General features: G+C 43.6%; 1 protein-coding gene and 1 pseudogene across 6 annotated transcripts in view; both read right to left on the bottom strand.

Annotated features, from left to right (window-relative positions):
• Positions 1–3,395: 3,395 nt before the first annotated feature.
• LOC112839883 (protein kish-A pseudogene) lies at positions 3,396–5,063 on the bottom strand (annotated as a pseudogene).
• A 414-nt stretch (positions 5,064–5,477) lies between these two features.
• The window catches only part of ZNF774 (zinc finger protein 774), a 35,563-nt gene continuing 27,760 nt past the window's right edge, over positions 5,478–13,280 (bottom strand). For all 6 annotated transcript variants that reach the window (XM_073882220.1, XM_073882223.1, XM_073882221.1 and 3 more), the window contains 2 exons: positions 11,725–11,822; positions 5,478–10,323 (listed from right to left, as the gene is read on the bottom strand). In XM_073882220.1, coding sequence (XP_073738321.1) covers positions 9,083–10,323; positions 11,725–11,822 — 1,339 coding nt within the window. In that variant the 3' untranslated portion in view covers positions 5,478–9,082. The remainder of the gene's footprint in view (positions 10,324–11,724; positions 11,823–13,280) is intronic.

The raw sequence follows: 13,280 nt of genomic DNA, 5'->3' as shown, positions 1-13,280 counted from the left end.
CGTTTATTTGCACTAGTTTATATACATAAGGATTTGTATTTTACCTGAAAGAGAAATGAAGAAGTATGAGGTCGTGACTGGGAAAGAATGGTGGGGATTGGCCTGGTGTCTGTTTAGGCCTTGGTTCTTGGGTTGTCTTTTTTTCTCCTTTTTTTTTTTTCCCCATAGTATACCCTAACTTTATGAGATTTAAGTGGAAAAGCTCTGTCTCTGGAGGAGTGTTCTGTTTTCCTATCTGTTTTTGTTTTTTTTTCCTTCCTTGTGAAATACCTTGTAAATAAAAAGTATGTAAGTAATGCCTTTAATTTGAAGAATTATGATACAAAGCAAACCTGTGTGCTTAGCCCCCAGCTTAAGAAATAGAAACTTAGGGCGCCTGGGTGGCTCAGTTGGTTGAGCGACTGCCTTCAGCTCAGGTCATGATCCTGGAGTCCCGGGATCGAGTCCCACATCGGGCTCCCTGCTCAGCAGGGAGCCTGCTTCTCCCTCTGACCTTCCTCTCTCTCAAATAAATAAATAAATAAATCTTAAAAAAAAAAAAAAAAAATAGAAATCTAGCATTCTTTTTCCCCATCCCAGTGAACCTCTGCTTCGAATTTTGTATTTATAAATCCTTTGCTTTTCATTACAATGTATGTTTATCTCTACTGCTCCAAGCAATATATTGTTTAATTTAGCCTGTTTTTATCTTTACTGTATTTCAACCCTTCTATGTGTATTTTTGTCTTATTTTTTGCATCCAATATTGAGTTTTTGAGGCTCATCATGTTGCTGCATATAAGTGTAGTTGGTTCATTTTCCTTGATGGGCAGTATTCCAGTGTAAATTTACCAAGTTGGTCAGAAGTGGGGGCCACTAAGTTGGCATTTTGAACCAGCACACCTGGTGAGACTAATGCAGGTGGGCCTTGACTCATGCTTTGAAACATATTCTTGGAGGATAAGTCCAAGATCCAGCTCTTCAGTCCCCCAACACTATACCTCTATTTTTTTGTTTTTTTCTCTTTTTTTTTTTTTTTTTTTTTTAAGTAATCTCTACATCTAGCCTGGGGCTTGAAATCATGACCCTGAGGTCAAGAGTTGCATGCTCTACTAACTGAGCCAGCCAGGTGCCCCTCTACCTTTTAATTTCAGATAAACTGCTCTTCCCCTTTTTTCCAAAAATATTTTCCCATCTTTCTTCAGCTAGATAATTCTCTTTTTTTTTTTAAAGATTTTTTTTATTTATTTATTTGAGACAGAGAGAATGAGAGAGAGAGAGCGCACATGAGAGGGGGGAGGGTCAGAGGGAGAAGCAGACTCTCCGCTGAGCAGGGAGCCCGATGCGGGACTCGATCCCGGGACTCCAGGATCATGACCTGAGCCGAAGGCAGTCGCTTAACCAACTGAGCCACCCAGGCGCCCTAGATAATTCTCTTTTTTAAAGAAAAATTTTTCGGGGGAAAGCCTGGGTGGTTCAGTCGTTAAGTGTCTGCCTTCGGCTCGGTCATGGTCCCAGGGTCCTGGGATCAAGCCCCGCATTGGGCTCCCTTCTCAGCGGGAAGCCGGCTTCTCCCTCTCCCACTCCCCCTGCTTGTGTTCCTTCCTGCTCTTGCTATCTCTTTCTCTGTCAAATAAATAAATAAAATATTAAAAAAATTTTTTTAAATAATCTCTACCCTTGGGGCGCCTGGCTGGCAGTTGGTTGGGTGTCAGACTCTTTTGATTTCAGCTGAGGTCATGATCTCAGGGTCCTGGGATCGAGCCCTGTGTCAAGCTCCATGCTCAGTGGCGAGTCTGCTGGAGGTTCTCTCTCCCTAGCCCTCTGCCCCTCCCCTCCCACCTCGCTCAGGCTCGCGCTCGCGCTCGCGCTCTCTCTCTCTCTCTCTCCGTGCAATAAATGAACAAAACTTAAAAAAAAAAAGTAATCTCTACACTCAGTGTGGGGCTGGAATTTACAGCCCTAAGGTCAAGAATCACATGCTCCACCTACTGAGCCAGCCAGGCGCCCCTAGATAATTCTTATTCTCAAGTCTCCCCATTAAACTATAAACTCCTCCTAGGTGAAGATTATCATCATTATCATTGTTGCCATTGACATTTATGGAGCAGATAAAAGCAGATACTACACAGAGAGTTTTCTGTGTGTCATCTCATTGATCCCCACTCAGCCCCATGAAAAAGGTACTGGCATTATTCTCACTTTGCAGGTAAGGAAATGAGGGTCATAAAGAGTCAGCAACTTGCTCAACGTTCAAGAGCTCTTACATGTGGGCCTCTTTCACTGTCTAGTGTAGGATTTGGTGTGTAGTAAGCACTCAGTAAATGTTTGTTACACTGAACTGAAGGGAAAAGTCAAGGCAGCCCGATGGAAAACCATCCCTTAGGTCAGATGATAGCAGGGGCAGAGAAGCGGAGTCAGAAACAAGACTTGGCTTGCAGGGCTATTACAGAGTTAAAATCTGGGTGGTGCAACTGGGCTTGGGAATGAGGAAGAGACAAGGCATTTCTATTTTTTTTTTTTAAACACTCAGGGGCCAAGGGCACCTGGGGGCTCTGTCAGTTAAGTGTCTGCCTTTGGTTCAGGTCATGATCCCAGGGTCCTGGGATCGAGTCCCGTGTTGGGTTCCCTGCTCAGGGGGAGCATGCTTCTCTCCCTCTCCCTGCCACTCCCCCTGCTTGTGCACTCTCTCTCTCTCTCTCTCTCTGTCAAATAAATCTTAAAAAAAAAAAATACTCAGGGGCCAGTACTTTTCTTCTATTTAATTTTTATAAGTTTATTTTTTTAAGTAATCTCTACACCTAATGTGGGGCTCGAACCAACAACATCAAGATCAAGAGTTGCACACTCTTTGGACTGAGCCAGCCAGGCGGCCCTCCATTTTTTTTTTTTTGAGTTTGGGCAGTTCTGTATTTATGGAAAATTTCAAAGAAAGTACGTGGTACTTTTACAATTTAAAAAGAGAGAAAGCAGGGCAGAGGCAGAGACTATGTGACTTGGCACCAACAAAATATAGCAAATAAGGGAGAAAGAGAAATCTAAGCCAAAAGCACGCTGGGGGTGGGAAGCCCTATTAAAAGAGCCTCAACATGACAGCCCTGAGAATAGCCACATATGGATGGAAGTTTGACACACACACATACACACACACCCCCACACACATACACACACACACCCGCACACCACACCCACACACACCACACACACCCCCACACACCCCCACAAACCACACACACACACACCACACACACCACACCCCCACACACCACACACACACCACACCCACACACCACCCACACACACCCACACACACCACACACCCACACACACCACGCACACACCACACCCACACACCACCCACACACACCCACACACACCCACACCACACACACGCACACACACACACCACACACACACACACATACAGAGGAAGGGAAGGAATATAGTAATAGGGTCTAGGAATTATTTTGAGCTATAGAGAAGATTTAATGATCTTGCCTTTGTTCTGTTGTCTCCCAGTGCCTGCCATGATGCTCAGGGATGCGAATCGCTTATTGGACACTTGCCCTGGGCCAGACATCATGCTATAAACACTTTATATCATAGATCATCTCAATGCCTTCAGTTTCTCTCTCTGTAATATAACTTACACATAGCCGCCAAATCAGATTTCCTCAGCTACTGATCATGCCTGGCCTCTACTGGACCATCAGCAACATCCCTGGCCTCAGAGAAGAATATGTGAAATCCTTAGTTTGGCAACTAAGAGCTTTCTTGGTGTGACCCTCGCTCACGTGTCCAACTTCGTCTCACACTGTTACTTTTCCAACAGAGTAAGTTCCTTGCCTGTGAGTATGTATCCATTAATCCATCCAGTGAGCATTTATTGACCACCTACTACATTGTCAGACACTATTTTAGGTGTCGGGAAGAGAATGGTAAACAAGAGAAGTGGCTCCCTCCTATCGTGGAGCTTGCCCTAACAAGCAATAAACGAGAAACTATCAGACAGGTGTATGGACTTTGATGACAATAAGAGAGGCTGGTGGGATAGTGAGTATGAGGAGAGGAAGACTCACTTAGATGGGGACAGTCAGGGAAAGTCTCTGCAAGGAGGTGATGGGGACAGTCAGGGAAAGTCTCTGCAAGGAGGTGATGGGGACAGTCAGGGAAAGTCTCTGCAAGGAGGTGAGTTTCAGGCTGAAAGCTGGTTGATAAATAGGAACCTAAGCAAAGATGTGGGCCAGGAACATTCTGGGCAGAGGAATCTGTCAGGACCAAGGCTCTAAGGTGTGCACAACCTTGGTGTGATCAAGGAATGGAGGGAACGTGAGAAGGAAGGTGATATCAGAGGAGGCTGTGTGTGGGGGGGTGTTGTTAGACCAAGCGAAGCCCTGTAGGTCTGGTTAAAGATTTGGGTTTTTATCTTTTTTTTTTCCTCTCTCATTCTATAAGGATTTATCATTCCCGAATCACAGTGAAAGAAACTTGGGTCATTTACCAATTTTGTTTTCTATTACGTGCCTTAGAGATACCTCACTAAAAACAGAAATCTGACATAACAGAATAACATTTGCAGAATGTAATAATTGTAGTGACGGTACTGAGGTTGATTGTTACAGACATATTAAACTCTTTGAGTATTAAATGGTTACATCCTATTTATACAGAACATTGGCCCAATAATAAAAATAGAGAACAGCAGCTGGAAATTTATCTCATTCAATGTTCAGAGATAAAAGGGTTAACCATTCATTCCATTATTTTCTGTAAGTCCTTTTTTCATACTGAAATCTGATGGCAGTTAAAATCTGATATTCTTCCAAGCTACTGTATGAAGAGGATGCTGAAGGCCATCGTCACACAGCATACTGCAACGTAAGGACTCTTCCGTGCACCAGTTCTGGCCACTTCCACAACATATCCAACGATCCAGTTTTATTCCTGTCCAGGAGGCTGGGTGCCAAGGATCGGATATAAGCACAGGTACTTATAGGCAGCAAGATTACACTCAACAGACTCTGAAAATGGAAAATGTCAGACGTAGTGAGGCCGGCGAAGCCCCAGCCACCAGATTTGGGTTTTTATCTTAAAAGCAATGGGAAGCTGCAGGCTTTTTAAGCAGATAGCTGATGTGATTAGATTTAGGATTTTAAATGATTACTTTGGTTTCTATGAGAAGGAATTAGAGCAAAAACAAAATCAGGGATATCAGTTAGGAGATGAGGGCAGGACTTCAGAAAAGAGGCTGGGGAGTGGCCGTGGGGACAAAGGTCCCACATAGGTTTGAGAGGAACGAGAGAGAGAAAATCGGTGGGGCGTGGTGAGGAAGTGGATTTTGAAGCGATGGAGAGAGGAAGTGTGGAGCACGTGCAATAAGCCAAGGGCCCAGTCATAGGTTAGAAACAAAGGGGAAAAACACAAAGTCAGCTACCTCAACTCTCACTGGTAGCTTTTAAATATTCCTACTTGTGGCTGTGTGTGTGTGTGAGAGAGTGAGACAGAACCACAAAGCAAGACACACATTGCAAGACACATCCATATGTTTAACATATGGATCGTATTTGATTTAGAACAATACTTAGGTAGATAAATGAAGATGGTGTACTCTTGCATTATCATAAAAGGGAGGCAGAATCATTCCCTGCTAACAGGGATGTGGCTTCCTCTCCTGCTTCAGGCCAGGATAGTATTGGCAAGTATGAACTGGCAAGTTGGAGTCCATCTCTGACTAAGGAATCATTCGAGTATTTACTGAACTTTTTAGAACACTGTTTTATGGGGGAACCAGACAAACTGGAGGGGAGTAAGTCAGGGGAAAAACAAAGGAGTACATTAGAAAAGTTGTGAGATTTATGCAGTTATAAATGTCCAGAAATAGTCTCTCATGGGAAGGACCTCAGAAATCTAGGGCTTGGAGGCTGAAATTCAGGCAGTGATATTTAAAAACTGAAGATAGTCTAATAAAACAGCTAGTGTGGGGGCACCTGGATGGCTCAGTCAGTTAAGTGTCCGACTCTTGATTTCAGCTCAGGTCATGATCTCGGGGTCCTGGGATTGAGCCCCATGTCGAGCTCCCCACTCAGTGCGGAGTCTGCTTGCCTTCCTCTCCCTCTGCTTGCTCGCTGTCTCTATCTCAAATAAATAAATCTTAAAAAAACCCAAAAAAACAGCTAGTGTGCTGTCCCTATATAAATTGTACCTTGGGGAAACCAGAGAGTTGGGAAGAGGGAGTTCTCTTTGTAGAAGTATTCCAGTTAATAAATGAAGAAGGAATAAATTATGGAAATAAAACACCACCATTTGGCAAAACCAAATGAAATAAGGGCTTCTCAATGGCTGCTAACATCATGAGACAAAATAACACTATGTACCTCCCGGTAGAAGGACACAAGATCACTATGGAGTATTCTTGCCCTTAAATCTGAATCTGTCATGTTTACAGATCCAAATACCAAAATTAGGAAAGAGGAGCAGGGGCACCTGGCTGGCTCAGTTGGTAGAGCGCGTGGCTCTTGATCTTGGGGTTGTGAGTTTGAGCCCCATGTTGGGTGTAAAGAAATAAAATCTGTAAAAAAGCGGGGCGTGCCTGGGTGGCTCAGTCAGATGAGCATCTTCCTTCGGCTTGGGTCATGATCGCAGGGTCCTGGGGTCGGGCTCCCTGCTCAGGGGGGAGTCTGTTTCTCCCTCTCCCTCTGCCCTCTCCCCCCCCCACCTGCTGCTTGTGCTCTCTCTCTCTCTCACACACATACACAACACTCTGTCTCTCTCTCAAATAAATAAAAAAAATCTTTTAAAAAAAAGGGTGGGGGAAGCAGAGGATAGAGGAGCACGTTAAAGGACCCCAGAGGATAGAATTGGCCAAACACAGAGCTGGGGGGACACCACAGGACAACCAGCTTTCTTCAACAAATAAGTTACAAGAATAAAACAGAGGAAGAGGGGAACAGAGCAAGACTTGTAAGGAACATACCAACCAATTGATATGGAGACCTTATTTGGATTTTGATTCAAACAAACTAAAAAACAGCAACAAAAGCAAAAAACATAACTAGGGACATGTGAACATTGACTGAAATAGTTGATGATACTGTCAATCACTGCTCATTTTTTTTCAGGAGAAATAATAGTATTGCAGCTGTGTTTAATAGGAGACACACCTTTTAAAACAGTGGTTCTCAAAGTCAGAGCATGCATCACCATCACCTGGAGAGCTTATTGAAACACATATTGCTGAGCCCCACGCCTAGTTTCTGATTCAGCAGCTCTGGGGTGGGTTTCTAGCAAGTTCTCAGGTGACACTAATGCTGCTGGTCTGGGCTCACATCTTGAGAACCGCTGCACCGGATTAGCCAGATTTTTTAAATCTAATCACTCTTTCAAAGAAAGAGCTTAGGTTATCAGCTGAGTTCTATCCCCCTGGGTTACAGCACTTGGACAGCATTCCATATAATGAAAGCAAATGAACTCTTGTTCCAAGGCTCACCCGATAATTTAGTCTGTATTGCCACAGGAAGGCTTGAAAGAAGAATACCTTCAGCTCACCTCTTTTCTCTCCAAGTGTGACAAACCTAGCTCCCTCCTTAACCACTTGTGTCTACCCTTCCCCTCCCACTCCCCAGCACAGGATCCTGTAAGGCTCCCTGGAACTTAGGCTACATCCCTCCATCATTTCAAATTCAAATTCAAAGCGGGTTGATGCATATAATATGGGGCATCCAGTCCTGCGTGCAGTGTCTCAGAGACTCTAGCAGATCTCAGAGGCGGTCCGTTCTCTGCTGTTGTAGAGGAGACCTGCAGCCAAATTTTGGCTCTTCTGTCACCTGTGTACCCACAATGCATTGTTCGGCGATTTGGGGCCTTAGGTTTTCAACAGGTAAAGAAAGAAAGCTGTTATTATGAAGAAAATGGGACACCTGGAGAAATAATAGCCAGAGTTCCTTGGAGGAAAGACATTTCCACCAATACCAGAACATTGAATTTTAGAGATATTATTACTTTATAATTTAACAAAAAAGTGCTTGTGTGTGCGCGTGCGCGCGCACGCATTAGATCCTCACAACAACCTTGTGAGGTAAGTAAGGTAGAGGCCGAGAGAAGGTAAAGTCTGGCCAAATTAAATGTCAGGGCCAGCGCTCAAACACCCCCCCTTCTCAATGGAGGCAGTGTTCTTTCCAACACACTGCCTTCCCTCAATTTATTTCCATTAAATATAGGAATGTACTAGTGCATAGAAGGAATGACTCTAAAAAAAATCAGAGTTGCATTAAACTTAAAACCAAAGGGCCCATGAGCCAGGTGATTAGGAAACAGGAGTTGTTCCCCTCAGCTAAATGCCAGGAAGGATCCCTGTGATATTTAACGTCTCCGCAACTTTGCTTCCATCGTTTTACAGTCCTCTTCCAGCCTCTTCTGGCTTGTTCACCGCCAGATATTTTCCTATGCCTCAGATGGCAGCAAACCTCCAGTGGGAGTACCTCATACACTGGTGTACAAAGAGCTTCTGAAATTCTTTCGGCCTTGAAGTCACAAGACCACAGACATCCTCTATGAGAATTCTGCCTTGTCATGGCAATGAGACATCTGGTGACTAACGTCTGCATAGCACTGGATAGGGAGAGTGTTTTCTGTTTTATTAAATCTTTGTGTTCATACCCCAAATCCTCTAGTTGCAATCTAATTTCTTGCAAGTCCTGGATTCGTGGGGCTGCGCTAATGCACTCTTATTGAATCATAAGGCTAATAAACGTATTGAGGGTCGTTTAAGGGCCAGGTGTTACATAGTATTAAGGGCTTATACGATCTCAAATATTAATCATTAATAGTGGTAATGTGGCCACATATACCTCGCTCCTCTTTTAGTAAATCAAGCATCAACCATCACACTCACATTTCCCTAAGGTCGGTTAAAAACACTGAAGGAATGCCTTTTGTATTCAAAACATTATTTGTGGCCTATGGGTTTATCCTCACCATTAAAGCGTAGGAAAAGGCCCAACTTGAGCCACTGATGCCCATGTTCAGGCTTTCTATACATGGAGCACCTGAAGACAACAGAAATGAAAATCTGGAAAGGGGCAGAAGAAGCCCTTCAAACCATTTCCTAGATCAAATGGGTATTTTGATGGCATAAAAGATGTGCTTTCTGACGGAAGCTCTTGTCACATCTACTACAGTGGAAAGGTTTTTCTCCTGTATGTGTTCTCTGGTGTGTGAGAAAATGGGAACGCTGATTGAAGGTTTTGCCACACTCGGGACAGTGATAGGGCCTGTCTCCTAAGTGGATTCGTTGATGAGTAATGAAGTGGGAGCTCTGGTTGAAGCTCTTCCCACACTCGCCACATTTGTAGGGTCTTTCCCCCGTGTGGATCCGTTGGTGTTTTATGAGGGCAGAGCTGTCGGCGAATCCCTTCCCACAGCTGTCACACTTAAATGGCCTCTCACCGGTGTGTGTCCTCTGGTGCGTGACCAGGTGTGAGCTCTGACTGAAACTTTTGTGGCAGTAAGGACAGCTGAAAGGCCTTTCTCCTGAGTGAGTACTCATGTGCGCTACAAAGTGAGAACTATCTCTAAAGCCCTTCCCACACTCTGGGCACTTAAAGGGCCGTTCTCCGGTGTGGGTTCGTTGGTGTTTAACCAAGTCTGAGCTCTGGCTAAAACTTTCCCCACAGTCACTACACCTGTAAGGCTTCACTCCCGTGTGGGTCCTCTGATGGGTAATGAAGTTTGAGCTTCGACTAAAGCTTTTATGGCATTCGAGACATGTGTAGGGCTTCTCTCCTGTGTGGGTTCTTTGGTGCATTATGAGGTGTGGCTTCCGCCCAAAGGTCTTTCCACACTGTGGGCACCCATAGGGTCTCTCACCTGTGTGAGTTCTCTGATGTTTGATGAGTGTAGAGCTGTCGCTGAATTTTTTCTCACACCCGTTGCATTGGTAGGGTTTCTCTCCTGTGTGTGTTCTGCGATGGGTGACAAGGTCTGAACTCTGTTTGAAGCCTTTCCCACACTCGATGCATTTATAAGGCCTCTCACCAGTGTGGGTTCTTAGGTGTCTTATGAGATAGGAGCTCTGGTTAAAGCTTTTTCCACATTCTGCACACACAGGCTTCTTTCCTACACATCCATCCAGCAGCTTGTTTAGATCCTTCTCCTGGGGAAGCGGCTCCAGTCGGCCCTCTCCTGGTAGGGTTCCATGTTGCCCTTCTAATTCAAGGTCCCTCTCCCAGCTTCCTCCCCATCTAGAAGTATGAGAAATATCTTTATTGGCCCTTTCTGAGGATGTTCCACATCGTTCTGCTGTTTCTGAAATGTCCTGATTGAGTTTTGTCACCTGATTCTCAAAGTCTGAAAAATTAACAAAAGTAACAGGGAATGAAGTTACTCAGTTATCAGGAAAAAACATCAGAAGGCAGTAAGAAAGATTGACATTAGCGCTTTGGCAACAGACGACACTTAATTTCACTTTGTGAAAAGTTTTTTTTTTTAATTGTATTTATTTATTTGACAGAGACAGCGAGAGAGGGAACACAAGCAGGGGGAGCGGCAGAGGGAGAAGCAGGCTCCCCGCCGAGCAGGGAGCCCGATGCGGGGCTCGATCCCAGGACCCTGGGACCATGACCTGAGCCGAAGGCAGACGCTTAACCATCTGAGCCACCCGGGCGCCCCAAGGTTTGTTTTTTTTTTTTAATTTTTAAAAAGGATTTTATTTTTAAATAATTTCTACAACCAGTGTGGGGCTCAAACTCACAACCCAGAGATCAAGAGTCGCTTGCTCCACTGACTGAGTCAGCCAGGCGCCTCTCATTTTGTGAAAAGTTTATCGAAGTTCATTAAGCTTACAGAAAACTTAAATTCCTAAACCCTTTTTAAGATGAATCTTGGGGGATGCCTGGGTGGCTCAGTTGGTTAGGCATCTGCCTTCAGCTCAGGTCATGATCACAGGGTCCTGGATCAAGCCCTGCGTCAGCAAGGAGTCTGCTTCTCCCTCTCCCTCCCTGCCACTGGCTCATGCTCACTTGCTCTCTGTCAAATAAATAAATAAAATCTTAAAAAAAAAAAAAAGATGAAGCTTGAGTGGGTGCCTGGGTGGCTCAGTTGGTTAAGCATCTGCCTTCGGCTCGGGTCATGATCTCAGGGTCCCAGGATCGAGCTACATTTGGGGCTCCACACTCAGCATGGAGTCTGCGTGAGGATTCTCTCTCTCTCTCTCCCTCTCCCCCTGCCCCTCCCATTTGCACACACTTTCTCTCTCTCTAAAATAAATCTTTAAAAACAAACAAAAAACAATAAATGAAGACTTTAAGGGCACCTGGCTGGCTTAGTCGGTAGAGCATGTGACTCTTGATCTTGGGGTTATGAGTTCAAGCCCTACGTTGGGCATATAAAGTTTACTTAAAAAAAATAAAATGAAGACTTGATTTGGTAAATTACTGATTGCCCAAGAAGTCAAATTTAAACTTCAAATAGTGAGAACAAAGTCTATGGCAGCATTCCAAAATCTGCATCTAAACAAGGGCTGAGGGTGCCTGGGTGGCTTTGACTCAGGTCATGATCCCAGGGTCCTGGGATCGAGCTCTGCATCAGGCTCCCTGCCCAGTGGGGAGTCTGCTTGCCCCTCACCCCTGCCCCTCCCCATCTCTCATGCTCACTCTCTCAAAATCTTAAAAAATCTTAAAAAAAAAACCAAAAAAACAACCAAGGCTAAAATGCTAGATCTCCTCCCACTGGATAATATCCATATCTCACCTGTATGACTTTCCCTTAGGATCTTCCTTGCCTCAAAATTTTGGATTGGTAGCACTTCTTTCTGTTCCAGCTGGGAGATTACACTGGGTCTGGAAATCCTATAACAGGAAGGTGAATATAGGATATTAATCTGAGCCAACCATACAATGCCTGACCAAAAAGGCAAGCCCTCCTCCTTCCCTAAGTAGAGGAGAAAGCCCAGTGAGATGCTAAGCTAAGGTGTGTTTGGTCTCATTGAAAGGGCTGCCATGATGGAGTGATAAAACAGGGTGATCTCCCCAAGAGGCTAAGAAAATAGCCCCTTTCCTCCCATTAAAACAACAACAACAACAACAACAACAACAACAAAACCAGACTTGGGTGATAGAAACTCCAGAGTGAGCACAATAATTCATCTCTGAAGGCACAAGGCTAAACCCATGATTTTATCAGAAACAATGCCATCATGACCTCACCCTTAGAAAGAATCAGGGAAGTTAACTATAATGTTGGGCTTTAAACTTTTCCCAGAAGGGCAGCAGTAGATATAGCCAAGAGAAAAAGACAAACACGTGTAAAGGGGGGGAAAAAAAAGGGCAAAGGCTATAAATAGGCAATTCACACACAGACACACACATACACGCAGTCTGTAAATATGTGAAAAACCTTTAACCTTACCATTAACCAAAGAAATTCAAATAAAAACAATGATACAGTTAGACAATGTAGTATGAAGGTAAAGAGTGCAAACTGCCTAAGTTTCAATCTTAACCAATCCTCTTACTAGCTGTGTGACTTCAGGAAAGTGACTTGAAGTCTCTGTGTCTCAGGGTCTTCATCTGTAGACTAGGGATAATGGTAAGACCTACCTCACAGTGTTGTTGTAAGGATTAAGTGGTAAGTCCCCAATAAATGTTAGCTGTCACTGTTATTTAACCCAGACTCTTAAATTTTAATACCTACCATGATAGGTAAAATGTAAAGAAATGGACACTTTCATATAATGCTTGCAGAAATAAATAATTCAATCTTTTTGGAAGGCATTGGGCAAAAATATCAAATATCTTAGAAATGTATCTATTCTTTGATCTAGCAATTCTAATTCTGGGAATTCTAAGGAAATGAAAAAAAAAGTAAAAAAAAAAAAAAAAAGTTGTGGGACGCCTGGCTGGCTCAGTTGAAAGAGCATGTGACTCCTGATGTCAGGGTTGTGAGTCTGAGCCCCACGTTGGGGGTAGAGATTACAAAGAAAAATAAATAAAACTTAAAAAAAAGTTGTGCAAAAGGTATATTAGCTAATTACTAACTAATTATACTTTAATAAACAAGACCTAAAAAAGAAAGACAGTTAGCCAAGAGATGGTCATTACAATACTGGTGAAGATCTGGAAATGACCTAAATGTCCTATGACAAAGGAATAATCATATTTGATTGAGCCATATGAAATTGCCATTGTATAAGTTAAAAAATGGTTTAAAAATGGTCAAGTATATGATTCAATCTAATGTAAGTTATTATATTCCATTCAATAAATTACTAAGTGGTTATTTTAAGCAATGTATAGAAGATTATTGTT

This window comes from Callorhinus ursinus, unplaced genomic scaffold (assembly GCF_003265705.2).
Source record: "Callorhinus ursinus isolate GAN/ISIS: 27379988/994484 unplaced genomic scaffold, GSC_fseal_2.0 scaffold45, whole genome shotgun sequence".
Taxonomy (NCBI): domain Eukaryota; kingdom Metazoa; phylum Chordata; class Mammalia; order Carnivora; family Otariidae; genus Callorhinus; species Callorhinus ursinus.
The sequence above is the reverse complement of the archived record's forward strand: the minus strand, read 5'-3'. Positions and strand labels throughout refer to the sequence as shown.